Genomic DNA, 19,620 nt, shown 5'->3' with positions numbered 1-19,620 from the left:
AGAAGGGAATTGCGTAACGGAGACAAAGCCTCAGTGAGAACGTCGTGTTCTGCTTAAGAGCTATGCACAGAGGAAGTCAGCAATGATCACGTGGGCTGATTTGGTTTTTCTCTGAATTCAGTCTGCTTTTTGAACATGTGCCACCATTTCCTCCTTCTCGGCTAAAGGCACTGCTATCAGTAGACATCTGTATAGTGTAAATGTAGCTGTCTTTTTTGACATCCTTCTGAAAATAGCTTCACCGATAGAGAGCTCATTGATGTTCATAGTTTCGACATGTTGTGACTTCAGTGAGAGTGTGAATTTCAGAGAGCGCACTGTCATTTTCCTGTGAAAAGTGTCACCTGTAAATATATAGACACGTCCAAGTACATGCAAGGATGTGACAAAAGCATGGTTTATTAACCTCTGAACTGAATATGCACATGGACTGGCACATTCATCTTCATAAGATGAACCTTTTCCACTCTTAAGCTCTTGATTATATACTGTACAGTAGTAATACGTCAGTGAATTCTTTGCTTTACAGAATAATAGTAATCTCTGAATGGTGAGAGTAAAAAGAAAACGGTTCAGTGTGAGAAATTATAGGAACAAATGTTCTGTTTTTGGATGTGAATTCCTGTCATGGATATCAACATCCTAAATAAAGTACAATAAAGCATTTTAGAGTGTTCAATAGCGTGTGTACGCTATACCATGTGTAGCAATGTTACATAACTGTTCTGAAAGAGCTGAGCATTTTCACAGAATTCACAATTATGTCTAAATCTAATCTCTTATCTCTTATATTCATAAATTAATTTTTTTTCCCTTTATGTATATTGTATTATAAGTATAAGTACTTCATATATATCTTAATTTGACCTACCCTACTACCTTTAATCTAAACAGCCTTTATACTGTATGAACACGTCACATGGCAAACCATGGCACAGAGAGACATTCTGGATTAGCACATAAAGTTCTGCACAATTGAATAGGAAGTCATCCCAGGACTTTGCTAGATAGGTCATTTAGGTCACAATTTCTAGAAAAGCATCTGCAAAATAAGCACAAGTAGAATCAAAGTACACCAAAGGAGCAATTCATTTTGATATCATGTGACATCACGTGACCACACAGAAACATGGAATTGTATCATTATTTTTGGCATTGTCTTTGACACTGTCTTTGGCTTGGACGTTTGTGCCAGTGCAATCAACAAAGACATTACAAACTTCTATATGTTTCACCTTTTCACCAAAAGTTGCCTCCTCCACAGTGTTTCCTGTGTTATCTATTTTCCTCTCTCAGTAACTCTTTGACTTTCTCAGGTATCAAAGCAAAAGGCTTTGCGGCTTTTGTAACATTTACATGCAACCTCTGCACTGAATTATCCTTGAAATTTACAGTAGTGATTATTGAAACCCTCTGATATACCCATGATGTGAAACATCATACAATGAAGTAAAACATGTAGGCACTTTTCATGTCACGCTACATTAGCTTTGTCACCTTAACAACACAATAAAAATAAGGTACTGGGTAGTGAATAGTGAGAAAATTAAACCTCAACTCCAGATTCACATGTTTAACGTGAAGGAACTGAATGTTCTCTGTCTTACTTTGGGCATAGTTGTTTTTATTTTTTCAGATTTTGAACCCCAAACCACTTCCTGAGGGCAGGAAGATAAAACATATTAAATACATACAGATAAACCAACCCATTTCACATTGCGATCTAGTCCTTTTCTTTTTTTTTATTTCCTCATTATTGCAAATTTTCAGCCACTATCTGTCCCCAATGACAGACAGCAACTGAGTGTGAAGGTGAGGGTTACTTGCTTCCTGCGAGACATTTGCAGCTCTAGCTTGGTGTGTTTTTGAACTTCTGCTCATGCAATATTGTGGCAGCTGAAGACATTTGGGGGAAGCTCAAACTGCAGCCTCCCATATATAGACAGCCATATTTAGATAGAGTCATTCAAATTAACAGGAGAGAGAAAGTCCCATCTTTCCCACCCAGACAGTAATCTGTGAATTCTGCACCCTTGATAGGTTTGGCACTAATTATTTGACTAGTTGATCAAGGAAAATGTACATATCAGAGACACTGATTGGTTTAAATTCTTAGTCACAAAAAGTTTAGGTTTTGACACCAAATTCCTGCTGGTCTAGAACTAACCACTAGAGATGTCAGGAAAATAAGTAATTGAGGCTCAAGTAAAAAAGATCCTGCTGAGGAGCTAAAGTGCTAAACCGTTATCTCAGTACAGTGCTTTGCAAAAATATGCAATCCCCTTAACACTCATCAAATTCTGGATTACGAATTAGACTTGTTCCAGACATTACTTTTATTGCACACAGATATGCTCAAGTCAAAATTCATTATTTGCAAGCAAATCATATAATCTTTCAAAAAATGAAAAATGCTGCTTTGTTCCTCTTTGTAGTGGTAGAACCATTTTTTGCATCTTTTTAAGTTTTTACAGCTTTGTATGCTGTTTTTGAGTGTCTTTTGCTTTCTTATTTCTGACAGAATTGCTCTAGATTTTTGTGGTTTGTTGAATTTTGTTTGTTTACTGAAACTGTCAAACTTTGCTGATGCAAGTTTTCTTGTTAACTCCCCTGTATATTCAAGCTTCCTTAACTTCTGAAAAGAGTTGTGGGATTGTTGATGAAAAGTATCCCAGAGCTTGATGGTGCCACACTACATTTCACTGTAGGATTGGTGTTAATTGAGGTATGGCCATATTGTGCTTTGAAACAAACATTTATTTACATTTATGGCATTTGTCAAACACATTTATCCAGAGTTACTTACATTTATCTCATTCATACAGCTGAGCAATTGATGGTTGAGGGCCTTGCTTAGGGGCCCACGAGTTGCAGCTTGGTGGACCAGGTATTCAAACTCACCACCTTCTGATCAGTAGTCTAACACTTTAACCACTGAGCTACCACTTCCATACACTATATCTTCTAAATCAGGATCAAAAAGAGCTTTATTGCCAAGTATGCTTGCGCATATAAGGAATTTGTTTTAGAGTCATACGCTACTGATACACAGAGTCAACAAGATGAATATACAAGAAAATACACATATGTAAAAAAAAATTTTAAATAAATTTAAAAATAAATAAATTATATGTACCGTTGTGCTATAGATGGTAGAATGGAATAGAATAAAATAGAATGAGATGCAGGGATGTACTAGGATGGAGACGGTAAAAATTATATGTAAAGTCATTGCATGTTGTTATTGCAAAATGGTGGGAACATTTAACTGTTCATGAGGTAGATTGCCTGGGGGGAGGAAACTGTTCTTAGTACTTTTCCTCACTCTGAGTATATACAGTTTTCGAAGGGTGGGTAGGGGAGCACTAATAATCCTTTCGGCAGTCTGAACCATCTTCTGATGTCTGATTTTGATGCTGAGCCAACCAGACAGTTACAGAAGTGCACAGAACAGACTTGATGATGGCTGAGTAGGACTGTCTCAGCAACTCCTGTGGCAGGTTAAACTTCCTCAACTGGCTAAGGAAGTGCATCCTTTGTTGGGCCATTTTAACAGTGGTGTCAAAGTGAGTGTCCCACTTCAGGTCCTGTGAGATGGTGGAGCCCAGGAACTTGAATGCCTTCACATGCAGACACAGTACTGTCTATGATGGTGAGTGGGGGAGGATTTCTGAAGTCCACAATCATCTCCACTGTTGATCTCTTGATCTCTGTCTCATCACAACAAAACTACACATCTTCACTGGGTCATTTTTGTGCTTCTATATAGCTTAACAATGGTTTCCCCTCTTGTACAGTGTTCATTAATGCTGAGCTCTTGAAATGGTTTTCTGGTGCACCTTCATTCCACTCTCAGCCACTGTACTCTGCTTTACAAAAAATACAAAACAAAACAAACACAAAACAAAAAAAGAACATTTTCTAAAGTTCAGAAGAAAATCTGTTCAGATACCGTAGCCAAACATCAGATTCAGCCTCAATTATGACCACTGCCATTCAGCCAAAACTGGCACCATATAGTGGTTTAACGCTTGAGACAAGTTCTCCATAGGGATGGCAACAATCTTTTATATAAGTGATTGTTGCGTGAAAGCTCCAGTTTTGAATCGGTTTGTAAATGGGTGTAAGGTGCGAATACAGTGAATCCAGTTTATTTCATACACATAAACATATTCACAAACTCATTCACAAAAAAAGGGCAAATTAGCATCAGCATTCATCAACATACTGGCTTTTGGAGGAAACAGGGGGAAAAGTGTAGCTGTCAGCAGGTGGACTGGCTACTGAAAATAATAAGTGTGTGTGTGTGTGTGTGTGTGTGTGTGTGTGTGTGTGTGTGTGTGTGTGTGTGTGTGTGTGTGTGTGTGACATTAAAGGATTCATGATATTCTTATTCATTGTGTTCATCTAAACAACACAAACACAAACTATAAACACAAATTATAAACATTTATAACAAAAATGTAAACAACTATAGCCAGGACTTTGGCACAAAACAAGGGGTTTTGACACAGTTTTAACGTTGTCAGATTGGCAGGCACTTATTTCCAGGGATTTCAGAACAGCTTAACAGATATTGCGTCATCGGGTATTTGATAATCTAACCCTATCCCTAACCCTAACCATAACCATAACTGTAGTTTTTGGTTGTTTATTTGTTTTCTAAAATAAATCTACCTGTATGACTGTTTTGTCCTCCGAGGTATGCTGGTTTTTTTTAAAGAGAGCGTTTTTCCAAAACCTACGGAAACACGCCCACTTTACGTCGTGGTAACGAAACCCCTGGAATTTAGTGAATGCCTTGTCCGCCTTGTCCCCGCTGTCAGATTAGGTCTGTGCTGCTCTCTGCTGGATCGTTTATAAATCTGCTGTTAAATGTGTTGAATTATCGTGTTCCAGCTCTCTGTTGTGTTTGTGTCCGCCTTCACACTGCGTGTTGTTTTCTTGCTATTTTCTTTCCTCTGGAGCGGCGCTGTAACTTCGGATAGAAAATAAAATGTCAACTATTCCTTGAAAAAATGGCTATTTAATTAAACTTTTATGGCTTATCAATTATGGAAAAGGTTGCAAAGAATGTCTCTTCCTTATCACCTGAGGATGGAGAAGAAAACTGTAGGCAGATTGGTAAAATATGGTGTTTGAAACGAGTTGGGAAAGACAGTGGCTGGCTACGACTCTTCGAAAATGCTGAGGTAACTGGTTGAGCTAGCTAACATGCTAACATGCTAACCGGCGTACAAGATAACCGTGTAGCTACCAGTTTAATAATATGTTCACTTATTCACTTATAATTCACTTCTAAAACCTACAGACCTAAGTTACTTATAATGGGTAACTAACAAAAATAAGCTAGTCAAGCTAGCTAAAGTTGATATACGTAGCAGAGTGTTAGCTCATTAGCTCAGTTAGCATGGCGTACCTAAGAACATTATTTCTCTTTATAATCATTTCTGCTTTGTACAAGGTTACAGTTGGACGTGGTCTGAACGTCACCCATCAGATTTTGTCAGTGAGTTGTCCACTGATGATCTCCAGAAACCACTGTACGTTTAAGCAGAGAGAACATGGCCAGTGGACGGTAACTGACAATGAGGTAAAGTAACCACAAACAGCTCACTTTTGTAATACTGTCATTTAAAACAAACCTCTTCTGTGTAGATAACCTTAAAGAAACAGTTTAGTAAGTGCTGTGGCTCTGTTAGAACTCTACAGTTTCTTATAGCACTTATAAACTCTTCTTGCTTAACAAGTTAGAGATAAAACATTTTTGGGACATTATGGTAAAGTAAAATAATTACCCACCTGCTGCTGTGATTTGATCTCAATGTTGATTATTTCCCAATCTTAAATGTTTTATTCTTTAGCAATTTGTCAGTTATTGCAGATTGTGTTTATTAAAGAACAATATATTATACCTTTTTAATCCCATTACGGTTGCGTTTAATTTTGTGCAAAACAAGTTCCTGTTAGAGTTATGTCATTATAGCAGCTATGAAGTTAGTGTTAGTAATTAAAATAATTAGGACAGCTGTATGGTAACTAATTTTTTTTTTTTTTTTTGGTAACTACATGACATTGTAAATGATAAAAGGGTGCACATCTACTTATTTTATTTGTACTATAATTCCCTTAAAAGAGTGTGTGTGTCCATCTGCAAATCAAGCATTTTTAAGTTGTAAAAAAATTATTACGCCTAAAGAAACTATACTTGTTTGTTAATTAGATTAGACTACAATTTAATTTTAATGAATAACAGCCCATTGTGGGTTTTTTATTGTTTTCCTAGACTGCTGTTGCTTTCAATAATTGGCTTTCTTAATTTCTTCACTGCCTCAGAGCCTAAATGGAGTGTGGGTGAATGGTACTCGGATATCCCCTGGGCAACCTCACATTCTGCAGGAGGGTGATGATGTGCGATTTGGCGTCCCATTGGATGGTAACCCAGTTGAGTTTGATTATGTTCTTCTCCACTCCAGCTTTGATGAGATCAAAGATTTCTTGACAAAAACAACTACAGCAGAAGTCAAAGCTTTGACATCCAGGCCAAAAAAGTTTAAACGAAAATTTGACACAGATGAGACAGAGGCGAGCAACCCTCCAGACTCAAAACCAAAGCTTTATCGCACATCTAACACAGATAAATCTCACGGCCAATCGTGTCCCACAGCAACCGTACCGGATCAGGCTGGACCTAGTCAATCATCTGGGAGCTTCACTCAATGTAGTGACAGCGGCCAGCATCTGACTACCTTAAAGCGCTATAGTGACAACCTGAAAGCTTTGAAGGAGCGCATGGGGGCCACACAAAAGCGAGCAGCTGAGTTAGAGGGGCAAGAGAGCTCAAGTCTAGAGCAGCAGCAGGAAATGGAGGTTCTGCAGGAGCAGATGAAGCTGCTAAGAGGCGAATTAAAATCGCAGCAGGAAATGGCACAGCAACGTATGGAGATCCTAGAGAGGTCTGTGTGCGCGGAGGAGAGACGACTGGCGGTGGGTTAACATGCAATCTTTTAATCCTTATTCTGTCCATACATGTGTAAATCTTTGGATTCTGCTATAGGATATATAAGCATACAAAATATGTTCTTTCTTAAAAGATGGAAAAAAGCCAGCAGAAAGAAGATGGCCTGAAAAAACAACTCGAGGAGGCTTTAAAAGAGGTAAGTGGTTTGGAGGTACTGTGGTGCTTAAATTTAACTTTGTTCTTCTTGCGTGCTTAGGACTGTTGTCTTGCTGCATGATCCTCTTGTAGCATGATCCTCTTTGCCCAGATGTACCAAAACCATGATACTACCACTACCATGTTTCACAGATGGAATAAGGTTCTTTTGCTGGAATGCAGTGTTTTTCTTTCTCCAAACATTATGCTTCTCATCTAAAAAATAAAGATTTATTTCAGCCTCCTTTTTTCCTGTTGATATTTGACTTGTCTATATGATCTTTAGCAAACTGTAGACGAACAGCAATGTTCTTTTTGGAGAGCGGTGGCTTTCTCTTTGCAACCATGCCATGCACACCATTTTTGTTCTGTATTCTTCCTATGGAGCCTCATGACCATTAACATTAGCCGATGTGAGAGAAGTCTTTCTGAGGTCCACAGAAATCTCCTTTGTTATGCCATGATACCATTTAAAAAAAATAATAAGTGTGGTGTTTAGATCAAATTTTGATAGAGCCCTGTTGTTTAAATAAAATAGGGTGCTCACCCATGATCACATACTTTTGCTTATACTTGTGTGATAGAAAATTTGGAAGAGACCACAAACTTTCAAGCACCACTGTATATAGGTGAAATTGATTTTCATGCAAACTGCCTTGTGTGTTTGTTGTGGGTTGTTTTTTTTTTTTTTAAATATATTTAATGTTGGAATTATAACCCAGACAGCTTTGTCACATTACGGTGGTCATTCACCTTTTCTCTCTTGTGTCCTGTCTGTATTCTACTGCTTCAGCACCACAGAGTTATAGAAGAGCTCAAACAGGAGAGAGAAGGATTTCAAGAAGTTCTTCAGGCCAAAGACAAAGAGCTAGAAGTTACCAAGGTATTCAATGGTGTAGAAAGTAACCTAACAGTGAAAGCTGATGGTTATCTCTTTTTTCTAACATTTTTCTGTATTTTTTTTTTCCTGAAGGTATTTCCATTTTATGCTATTGTAACTGTATTCGCAGCACCTTCCCAAACACAAAAATATGTATTGACTGTTATTTGTATGTTTGTTTGGTGTGTTTGCTACACGGTAAATGACTGTTGGATTTGCTGCAGGAGGAGAAAGAGCTGGCAAGGGCTCAGAAAGATGAGGTAGTCACACAGATGACAGAAGTGCTGGAGAATGAACTGCAGTGCATCATCTGTGCTGAACTCTTCATTGAGGTATGGGCATCATGGGTTATTGAGCTTTAAAATTAGAATGTTATGTCCATGCATAAATAGTATGTCTGAATGTGTTTATTCATACTGAACAGTTTAAAATATTTAGTGGTAGTGAGTCAGTCAGTTCACTTTTGTTGGCTAGAAATTTTTCTTGTGTTGAAGTCAATTTCTGTCACTTTTCTCAGGCAGTGACACTGAGCTGTGCTCACAGTTTTTGTCAGCACTGTATCGCAGACTGGCGAAGACGAAGAGACGAGTGTCCCATCTGCAGGCGGCCCATTGTATCGCAGGCTCGCTCTCTTGTGCTGGACAACTGCATTGACCGAATGGTGGAAAACCTGAGCAGTGCTATGAGGGAGAGGAGAACAGTGCTTATCAGCCAGAGGAAAGGTGAGAGGTGCGTCCTCCCTGCTCACTATACTGCAAACGCTGTTTAGCATCATTATACAATGGTTATTTACGTGATTTTTTTTTAACTGTACTTATAAGATAATTAAAGAGCAAGATGGGTTTTTTTTTTAGATATATAGTTTATTTAGCTAGTTTAGTTAAGAGTATGCGATATATTCCACCCAGGTGTTGTGGCCAGTTTTTTTCTTTGGATCTTGATAACTACAAATCGTCCATTAGTAATTTCTGCATGTTAAACCCCAGCAATCCATTAAACTTTTTCTGTTTAAATAGATCTGCAGTGTAATTCAGATCTATTATTATATAAAATATACAAAATATTATAAAAGCCTTTGTCTGGGATTTCACAGGACAGCGTAAATCTCCTTCTGTCGGACTGGTAGTGATCCAGGATGATAGTGACAGTGACCCATCGAATCAAATATCCAGCACAGCAAAGGCAACATGGTGACGCCCTCTGTAAATAATATCAGTGTGTATGATCATTAGTATGAATGTGAAATATAGAGCTATGAACTTGTTGCTGTTTGTAGATATTTGTCATATTTGTTAGTTTTTCCTCTTTGTCTTACTAATAAAGCAGAATAGATTATCATTAAGCTATTACAGTTTGTCTAATTTGTAATAATATTCTAATGTTTTTATCTACGATTTAGATTTGTTCGGTTAGTCAGTTCTACACTGATCCTCAGTAAAACAGTTATTAGGCCCTTATTTCTTCACACTCTCTCTGGTCCATTCATGGCAAGGATATGCATACATTTTGGTGTTTGTCTTCTGATTTGAAGGTCACGATCACAGTGACAGCACCCCAACAGTTATGTTCATAGTTTAAAGTTTCCTTGAACAACATTATCATCAAAGCCATTGTTGTCACTATAAATTAATTGTAGGTGTCTTTACCACTAGGGGGCAGCATATTATTTTCTTTTATATCGCCGTGCCCCATGTGAATGGCCTAACCATAGGCACAAAAATAACCCCAGGATTGGAAGAAGCTTGAGCAAAGCGAGAGATCTGAACACAGCCACCAGCATTGTTTTAATTAGCCAACATTTAATTAACAGCACTTATTTTGTATTATGTAACTTGCTTAGAGAATGTCCGTAGGCTAAACTAGTTATAATACAACTATTTTCTGTTGTGATCTAAAGTACAGCTGCAGACCTCTTTATCATTTGCAATCTTGACATTTAAAAAACTTGATAGAAAAAGTTATCACAGAAAGATCATATAAATAGCCAATTGACTTTTATGAGTTTTGCCACACGTGGTTAAAATATTCCAAATACTTCTTCTAACTACTATATTGATGCAAATACATGTAAATATTGGGATATGTCATGAAAATAATGATCTTTGTGGTTTATCTGAAGTATCAGGATAGGCTCTGAACTGGAAAAGGCCAGTACAGTTTCAGGGCTAAATCTCCAGCAGGTTGCATCCCAGCAGTCTTTTGTTGGTACTGAAATAACATGCCAGACATTTAGGCATACCATAAAGGTGTTACAAATATATATTAAAGTTTAATGGACCTATGCTAGTGGACACAAGGCTTGTCATCCACCTTTTTTACCCTTGGGACTTGAGTCCTCTCTTAGACAAGCACATACTCACTGACATCATTGTCTGTTTGTATTTTTATTTTCTTTTTCTAAATGACTTGGTAAATACATGGTACTGTCTATCCCAGGAATTAGTCATGAATACATCCTGCAAGCGCTTATCATTTTCTGTCACCGAACCACCAACTGGAAGGAGGCTGGAGGACATGAAGAAAACCTGACAAACTAAACTCTCACCTTCTGCCAATAGCTCAAAGTCAAACCATACATATATAAAACAATGGAAGTATTTGCAATTAATTGGCATACTGGGTCATGACAATTGTAAAAATAAATAAATGTCCAGGATGTGAAACAGCAGATAATTCTCTGTATTTGTGCAATACTATAATGGAAAATTTCTCAAAAGGCTCCACAGCTCTTTTTTTTTTTCCACACTATTGAAAAAAACCCCGACTATAAAAGTGTGGAAACGTCTGTCACATAAAAACCCACAAGTGAAGCCAAAAACCTGGGAGAGCTCTGGTGTGAAAGTTCTGTGTGAAAATCACCTGACAAAGCATATAACCACAGCTCACACTTTGATCCTGTGAGGTTATTTTTAACCCAGCAGATTTTCTAAGCTACCTGCATGCAGTTTACAGGATGTATATATTTAGGTGTTTATATGAGCTTTTAGTCCATTTCCTTTCCTGTATTTTTCTACATATTATTTTTTAACATAGTGAAACATGTTTTGGAATAGGGAAGTGGGTTTAAGACTTTATACTGTATTCATATATAGCTGTAGATGCAATGCTCTATGTCATGCTTTATGATATTGTATTGTTTGTTATGTAAATGTTTGTCATTTCAGGGCCATTAAATTTGCCCACTGTAGACAAATTATCTTGATCAAAAAGATCTTTCATTAAAATATTAATCATAATAATAGTATTAAAAAACATGTAATAGACATTTAGAGTATATTAAACCTTTAAAAAATGTGAAATCATAAAGCACCATTCAAACACCAGTTGTTCCAAGACCTGTCTATATGAGACACTCTTTAGGACTGTTAGGAAAGGATTTTAAGTATTTCTGCTGATCTTGTCCATTAAGCTGCTTTAGTTACGCAGCTTGACCAGCTGGCAAAGGTTTTCTACCAGATTGACCAAACCTTTGTTTTGGCACCTGGCAACTGTTCGGATTAAGCTGCATTTCAGCAGGGGACTGATACTGTACTTGGTCAGAGCATGCATTGGATGAAGACTTCTTTTATGATTTAACATGTTACTATAATATATTTATATGATTTTTAGTGTAATTTTTACTGACATGTTTAAATCATCCTCACAGGACTGGTGAGGTAATGCTGACTCTGTATAAATAAATATATAATAATAATAATAGGTTGTTAATTATAACAACCTTCTACACTGTACTAATGAAATAAACCTTGTGCCTTGTGCAGACTGGCTGTAATTAATCAACTAATTAATTAACAATTAATTTGTTCATTGTTAATTAATTACATTTATTTATGTAATTTATAAATAAATAAATTTATTGAGTTAGTTTTCTGGTTAGTTAGTTACATTTTAAGTCAATTTTCCCAGAATCAAAAATATGTTATGTTTTTTAAGGGGTTACACGTCATCTTGCTATGGATAAAAATGTACATTTTTTTATAAAATATTCAATAAATAAACTTGAATTGAATTTAATAAAATATGTGACCTGTGATGGGTTGGCACTCCGTCCAGGGTGTATCCTGCCTTGATGCCCGATGATGCCTGAGATAGGCACAGGCTCCCCGTGACCCGAGGTAGTTCGGTTAAGCGGTAGAAGATGAATGAATGAATGAAAAATATGTGACTTGTTAATTAGGGCATTCAAATATTTCTAGAACTATCCATACGTAGGAATAGGCATTTGTTTAAAAGCCAATCAAATCGAAAAGAGATATATTAAAATTTAAAATTCAAGACTTTTTATTTGTGCAGCGTCAATTTTGCGCACCGCCGTGGCGTATCTCACGCTTGCATGTCACTATGGAAACGTTCTGGAAGGAGCTAATTTCACGTGCCTGCTGTTACCAAGGCAACCTATGTATAAACAAACGGAACGTTAACGTGTAGCTCATCGCAATATAATTCCTGGCGTATTTTTTTTTTTTAGGATCTCGTTCCATCAAAGGTAAAGTTTCACCTAAAGTAGATTTCAGTTCACAAGTTTACATGTTTAAAAGCTGGTAAACGTGGTAAACAGCTATGTAGTATAGAGAAGTAAATTAATTCATATACTAAAGCATGCAAGTAGTATGTCTATAGCTACGTTGTTATATATATATATATATATATATATATATATATATATATATATATATATATATATATAATATATATATAATATATCACAAGTGATAATTCTGTCTTCTGTCTCTCTCACAGGCATTAGCAAAAGCTACGATGAATCTGACCAATATAAAAAGCCTAGAGTTTAATACCGAGGCAGACCATGGAAAACTGCGCAGAATTAGAGCTGAAGATCTGGAGTGGTCTTTAGCTGTGGTGCCTTCACTGACACAGCTAAGTCTTGAACACATCGTGCAAAATTTTGAAGGTAATCTTATTATAATAAATTTTTTTGCCTAGCACTTTTTATTACCAAGCACATCTCAAAAAGTATGTTGACTGTATCAGACCGTCCCACCCATATTTGGCTCTTCCATAAACTGCTGCCATGAAGTCAGAAACCCACATTTGTATATAATGTCTTTGAATTATCTAGTATTAACTATTAATACCAATTATTTTCCTTCGTTGGTACTAAGGGGCCCAAACATGGTCCAACATAACAATACCCCTGTCTATAAAAAAAAAAGATACATAAAGTCTTTGCAAGGTTGGAGTTTAGGTGACCTGCACAGAGCCCTGACCTCAACCCCACTGAACACCTCTGGGATAAATCGGATCATCAACTTCATGTCACGCCTTCTTACCATATATCTTTGATCAACTTGTGTGGTCTTGTGTTTTAATGGGCATATCTCCATAGGAATGCTCCAAAATCTATAGTGCAAAGCTCTCTCAGAATATATATGATAATATACACTATTGCTGCCCATTGTTATGGATACAGACATTCAGTACACAGGTATCCACTATACACCAGGTATACACTGAAACCTTTAGTGAGACCGCTTATTGATTATGGTGATAAAATATATTTAGCATTGATTTGTTTTTGTGCTCGAATTCCTTACAGAAAATCCCATTGTTGAGGAACTCTCACCCAAACATAAGGCTTCTGTCCTGGATAAGCTTCCTCCGACTCTGCCTCTGACCATAACAGCAAACCTGATCAGCGACGAGGGCTTCTGGAAGCGATGCTGTCAAAGCCGTTGGAGGGTGTGCGATGCCTCTGATTATGGCAACAGCTGGAAGCGCATGTTCTTTGAACGCCATCTCGAGAACATCATTGAACATTTTCTCCCAGACATAACCGACAACCAGTCTGTGCTGGAGATTGTGCCACTGTGCAGAAACTATGTTAAGCGGCTGAGGATCTCACAACTCCTGCCACCAGTTAAAGAGAAGCCAATGTTTGAAGATGGTGACAGCGCAGATTCTGTCAGCGATTTTTATACCGAGGGGCCTTCAATGGATCACTTTGACTTCCGAATTCTGCTGGACAAACTGATCAACCTGGAAGAGCTGCAGTTGGTTTATGGTGTAAAAAACTGTGGAATGAACTTTGAGTGGCATCTGTTTGAGTTTACACTCCGTGACTGTCAATCATTGGCTGAGGCTGTGAAATCCTGCAAATCCTTGAAGGTTTAAATAGATTATTCTGTTTCAGCTTTCATACTTTTACTTTGACTGCTATTTCATCACATTGTTTCAGTGTAGTTTTAATTTACATCACACATGTACATACTCAACAGGGTCTGCCTTTCCTGCTCTCTAATATGTCTGTCTATGGTGCAAAATTGCACAAGATGCGTTGTAATTGGAATAAGATTGAATTATCCAGAGCTCTTTTAATGTAATCCTATCTTAAACAGGCAGAATAAATTAACTCTGTACCATGTTCTCTTTTTCATATATTTCATGTGTGAAAGTACACAGGGTCAGTCATGATACAGTGCTTCTGGAGCATAGAGGGTTAAGTGCCTGACAGTGGATTAAGTAAGCCAAGAGCCTTCAACTACTGTGCAACGACTCAGCAATGTTTACATGCAGGATGTTTTTGGCACCTAGGTGCTATATTGCTGTCAGAATTGAACATTCCTCCATCACTGAAGGCAGCGGAGTACTGGCTCATATTTTAGCTTGTGTGTTGCAAGGAAAACTATCAATACGGTGTTAATTTCACGTGGGTGAGATTTCCGTAACTTTGATACAAAATCCTCTTAATTTTAGCATAAGACCCCCTTCCTTAGATACTTGTCTGCTTCACACCTAAACTCTATAATGACTGAATGAATGATTTTAACACTACCAAATGCTGTTTTATTTGTTTATTTGCTCTTGTGTTTATCCTGTTTGTTTGTGGTGTCTTGCTTTACAGGTTCTCAGACTCCATCGGAGCAACATGGATGATGAGAGGTGTCGCATACTGGTAAAACACCTGCTGGATCACCCATCCCTGCTGGAGCTCGACTTCTCACATAATGTTATAGGGGATAGAGGGGTGAGGGCCATCAGCAAACTCCTCAACCACAGCTGTCTGGAGACACTGAACATGTATGATAACTGGATCAGTGGTATAGGGGCCCAAGCCTTAGCCCATTCCCTCTCCAAAAACAGCTCTTTAGTGTCACTTAACTTGAGACTGAATCAGCTAGGGGATGAAGGCGGCCATGCTATAGCCCAGGCCCTGCTAAAAAATCAGACTCTGGTAAACCTTCAGTTAGGGGCCAATGAGATGACAGAGGCCACAGCCACAGCATTCTCACAGGTCTTAGTACAGAACACTACACTGAGGAACCTCAACTTGTCCTGCAACAAACTTGGAATGGTGAGTTCTGTTGTGTTACTTTTAAAAATCGTGCTTCTAAAATAATATAACAGAGAAGATTATGCATTTTCTACCTTATACAGTATAGTAGACAATGGAACATATAGTGGAGTCCAAAAGTCTGAGACCACACTGAAATTCCAACAATGGATTTGAGCTAAAATGGATCAGCAGGTTCATATCAGCTCAAGAGCACACTGTCATCAAAGACTTTTCACTCAAGTTGTTAACAATAATATAATTTGTAATGAAAATTAAATTAGAAAAAATTAAAAATGTATTTTTACTAGTGCTCTCTGACTTTTGAATCCCCAATGCTATGTAAGTTATATTACAGTAGTTTGTATCGCAATTTTATAGTACATTTAGCATTTAGCTTAGCAGGCAAATGAAATTGCCATGTCCCCATGGTGTGTAGGATGGAGGGAAGGTCCTGGAAGAAGGGATGTTGCACAACAGCAGCTTGCTGGAGTGTGATATTCGCCTAACTGAAATAAGCCTGGAGAGCGATTACTGTATCCGAGAGGTACTGTGCACCAATCAGGACAAAGCCCGACGCAAATGCTCACAGGACACAGTAAACGGCGTATACAAACCGTAAACCGTTGTTTAAGATGCAGCTTGTTTGTTAAATATCACACTGAGAAAATTATAATTTTGATGTGATCTGCTGAATAATCCTGAATAATAATACATGACTATTTTAAATTCTAGCATGCAGGTGCTTGTAATGATTAGCTCCCCCATGAAAAGATTGCAGTCAAAAACTATGGTTACATGGTGAAAAAGGAACATTTATCCCAATGGAGTAAGGGGCTGAAACACAGAATGGAGACAGATGCTGTTAATATTTGCCTTTAAAACTGCATGCCCATATGAGCCCAGGCAATCTGTTTGCTTCATTTGGAAACCATCATTTGTTGCCATTATTTATTTTAGACACTGTTATCACCTGCTGACATAAAAGTAAGATATATATATATATATATATATATATATATATATATATATATATATATATATATATATATATATATAAAACATATAACACATAATATATATAAATTATGGTTAAAAAAAAAAATGTATGGTAAACGATTCACGTGTAAATTGGACCCATATCCCCAACCTTATGTCTTTTCTTGTTTTCTAGGTAATCTTACTTAAATCTCACACACTGCTTGTAATTAGTCTGTGCACAAAACTGCAAACTACTGTATGTTAATGAGCCTTCATTTTATGCTTTTCTGGTATTATAATACCTGGATAACCCTAATGTCCTAAGGAATCACTCACACTTTAGGACTACCTGGATGCAGAAATGACCACCAGAGTCACTTCACTAGAAAGAGTAATGTTAACTTGTAGAACCTTGAGAAAGTGCACAGTGATTCTCAGAAAGCAGCTAGGCATAATTCCTGGTGTGGCATGACCCTATTTAATGCCCATAAGGGAATTTATACAGAAGCCGCCCATGACTTTCCTTCATGACAAATGAATAGTTGACCTAGAGCAGGGGTCACCAACCTTTTTAAGACTGGGCTACTTCAAAGGAACTGAGTAGTACGAAGGGCTACCGGTTTGATACAAACTTCCTCAAGAGCAAAATTGCACAGATCACTTTTTAATAATAATAATAATAATAATAATATTATGGTGAAGAGACTGCTCACATGTCAGTGTTAATTATTCTCCACAATTATTAACAATGATTTATACAACAATGATGGAAGGAATATTCACAAGTAATTTAGTCTTTTTCAAAAAAATGTTCACATTTCTGTGCACCATTTTTAGTTTAATGTTATGGTGTTTTCAATGAACACGTTATCTCTTCTTTGTCTGTAAATGTCTGTTAGTGGGAAGCCTGGCACTGCATTCTGCTCACCATTGTACTGTAATCTGGTGAATAATTTGACACTGCAAGTCTGAGTGAGTCTTGTAAATGTGCATCAGTAAGGTGTGTTCTGTGTTTGTTCTTGATAAAGTTCATTTTAGAAAAGGCTGATTCACAGAGATAGGTTGAACCAAAAAGGCAGGCAACTTTCATAGCTGCTGTACATTCACCACTGTACTTTTCTGTGTCCACAAGGCACCAAAAGTTTGATGCAGACTGATGGGCTTTGAGGTGGAGGTCATTTTGGAACGTTAGGATTTCTATCTCTACCTGTCCAGCATCCAATTTGAACAGAGCACTTGGTTGCTCAGCAGTGCATGTCATGTCCACTTGCATGAAAGGATTTGTAACGGCTTTTTCTGTCCTTAATGCGCCGCCGGGTGGGTAAGTTAGCATTGAAACTTTCGTGACGCAGACTGAAGTGTCTCCCGACATTGTGCCGCTTTGCCGTCGCAACAGTCGTCCCGCAAATGAGACACACACACTTTTCTTTGATTGACGTAAAAAGAACTCTTCCTCCCAAACACTGTGAAAATGGTATGTTTTCTGTCGCTTTTCTGCCATTTTTTGGGGGGTAAATCACAACTAAGGCCACGTTCACACTGCAAGTCTTAATGCTCAATTCGGATATTTTGCTCAGATCTGATTTTTTTGTTTGGCTGCTCACATTACCTTATAAAATGTGGCCTATATCAGATACCAGTGTGAACTGTTTGCTGTTTCGAACTGACCCGCATGCGCAAACGAACAATAACAATGACGTCACACGCAGCACGCCGTTGCGCTAAAAAGTTGCCGAGGTTATGGAGGAAGTATTGTATCATCTGGTGCAAGCAAACATATCATGTAATGCTATAATGTGATGTATTCAATGCAAGCATTATGAGCTGGTTCACGTAACCACTTTATGCAACACTCTTAACACACGCGTTACCAGTCACGTTTGTGTCACGTTTTCGCCGGCGCAAAAAAAAAAAAGTTTTCGCTGGCGCAAAAAAAAAAAGGTTTCGCCGGCGCAAAAAGAAAAAAAATAAAATAAGAAAGTTTTCGCCGGCGCATAATTGTGACGAATGACGATGTAGATTGACGTAAAAGTCGCATCAAATCCGCCTTGGCTGTTCACACTGCGGCCACATTGGAAAAGATCAGATTTGGGTCTGATTCAGGACCACATATGGAAGTGGCCCAGATCTGATTTGAAAAAATCAGATCTGGGCCAGATTTGAGTGTTCACACTACTCCTGAAGAAGTCTGACCTGGTCGCTTGACCCCAAAAAAATCGGATTTGGGCCACTTTTACCTGCAGTGTGAACGTGGCCTAACTCCTCATCGTTGCTGCACCACTTCCTTGTGTCAGGAGTCGGACGTGACATGCGCGCAATATTGACATTTGACTTCAGAACAGGCCAGAGTTTGTTATATACATAAAAAAAAATTTTTTAATTAAATAAAATGAAATTAAATATCGTCATTTTAAAATCTACGTTAATGCAAGCGTTTTTTATTCAAAAACTACAGCAAGAAATTTTTTTTAGGCGTAGCTATATTTTGACCAGTGCTATTTTAGAACGTGCCTCGCGGGCGCCTTAAGTGCTCCTTGCGGGCGACCAGGTGCCCGCGGGCACCGCGTTGGTGACCCCTGACCTAGAGGCACTAAATTGTAGGGCATATGCTGAATACAAGTAATGCTCCACATGCTTGCCTTCATGAAATGCTGATAGGTCAACCTGACTGATTACAAAAATAGGAGATATGATTATGACAGAAATCTCAGGTTGAACCATAAGAACACTTCAGTATCATTACCAGAATATATCCCTTTTTTCACTTTTTTGGTGAAGTGACATTGAGCATAAAGGGATCTTGCATCAGCTCATAAGTAGTGGCTTTAAAGACATGCAGGACTTTTATGGGTTTTGGAAAATGAGTTGTGGTTACTTTAAAGTGTTGGACAACAGTCCATTCAGCCATAATTTTGAGATTCTAAAACCTTTGCTGTCTTCTCCAGTGCTTCTTTGTTGTAAAACCCAGAGGGCAAATTTTGGCCAATATCCTGGTATAGCTGACAAAGTGTCATGGAGCTCAGGCACAGTTGACTGCTGACTGATCAAATCCTCCTTTAAAGCTTACAATAAAATCCTTGCAGTTATAATGAAGATCTTGTTATCTAAGTGATTTTCATCACCTTAGCAGGATGAAACAGAATTATGATTCTACAATGAACCTTTGCTTTGAGTCTGAACTTGTGTCCTGTACATACCTGTGTTTGCATATATAACAGAAGAGTAACTTTACGGAAAAGAAGTTTTAGAAAAAAAATTTCACAGATGACTTTTGTTGAAGTTTTTTTTCCACATATAATCTTCTTACATTCA

General features: G+C 37.7%; 2 protein-coding genes across 3 annotated transcripts; both read left to right on the top strand.

Annotated features, from left to right (window-relative positions):
• The first annotated feature begins 4,855 nt into the window (after nt 1-4,855).
• On the top strand, nt 4,856-9,378 carry rnf8 (ring finger protein 8, E3 ubiquitin protein ligase). 2 transcript variants are annotated; one of them, XM_060866323.1, is made up of 8 exons: nt 4,856-5,192; nt 5,465-5,593; nt 6,337-6,987; nt 7,095-7,157; nt 7,950-8,039; nt 8,261-8,368; nt 8,554-8,765; nt 9,130-9,378. In XM_060866323.1, the coding sequence occupies exons 1-8, from the start codon at nt 5,055-5,057 to the stop codon at nt 9,137-9,139; spliced, it is 1,401 nt and encodes a 466-aa protein (XP_060722306.1). In that variant the 5' UTR covers nt 4,856-5,054; the 3' UTR covers nt 9,140-9,378. The 2 variants fall into 2 exon arrangements, with proteins under 2 accessions (XP_060722306.1, XP_060722305.1); XM_060866322.1 differs by having other exon boundaries at nt 4,857-5,192; nt 8,554-8,758.
• Nucleotides 9,379-12,785: 3,407 nt separating this feature from the next.
• On the top strand, nt 12,786-16,293 carry tcte1 (t-complex-associated-testis-expressed 1). Its single transcript, XM_060864988.1, has 4 exons — nt 12,786-12,948; nt 13,594-14,162; nt 14,899-15,348; nt 15,767-16,293. The coding sequence occupies exons 1-4, from the start codon at nt 12,795-12,797 to the stop codon at nt 15,947-15,949; spliced, it is 1,356 nt and encodes a 451-aa protein (XP_060720971.1). The 5' UTR covers nt 12,786-12,794; the 3' UTR covers nt 15,950-16,293.
• Nucleotides 16,294-19,620: the final 3,327 nt, after the last annotated feature.

This window comes from Tachysurus vachellii, chromosome 3 (assembly GCF_030014155.1).
Source record: "Tachysurus vachellii isolate PV-2020 chromosome 3, HZAU_Pvac_v1, whole genome shotgun sequence".
Classification (NCBI taxonomy): Eukaryota; Metazoa; Chordata; class Actinopteri; order Siluriformes; family Bagridae; genus Tachysurus; species Tachysurus vachellii.
This window is presented reverse-complemented; position numbering and strand designations above follow the sequence as displayed.

Excerpts from the sequence above, each read along its gene's own strand:
- rnf8 (XM_060866322.1), top strand. The coding sequence starts at position 5,055 with ATGGAAAAGGTTGCAAAGAATGTCTCTTCCTTATCACCTGAGGATGGA. Across the intron at positions 5,193-5,464 it reads GACTCTTCGAAAATGCTGAG|GTTACAGTTGGACGTGGTCT; the intron begins GTAACTGGTTGA and ends GCTTTGTACAAG. Across the intron at positions 8,040-8,260 it reads AAGAGCTAGAAGTTACCAAG|GAGGAGAAAGAGCTGGCAAG; the intron begins GTATTCAATGGT and ends GATTTGCTGCAG.
- tcte1 (XM_060864988.1), top strand. The coding sequence starts at position 12,795 with ATGAATCTGACCAATATAAAAAGCCTAGAGTTTAATACCGAGGCAGAC. Across the intron at positions 14,163-14,898 it reads AATCCTGCAAATCCTTGAAG|GTTCTCAGACTCCATCGGAG; the intron begins GTTTAAATAGAT and ends CTTGCTTTACAG. Across the intron at positions 15,349-15,766 it reads CCTGCAACAAACTTGGAATG|GATGGAGGGAAGGTCCTGGA; the intron begins GTGAGTTCTGTT and ends CATGGTGTGTAG.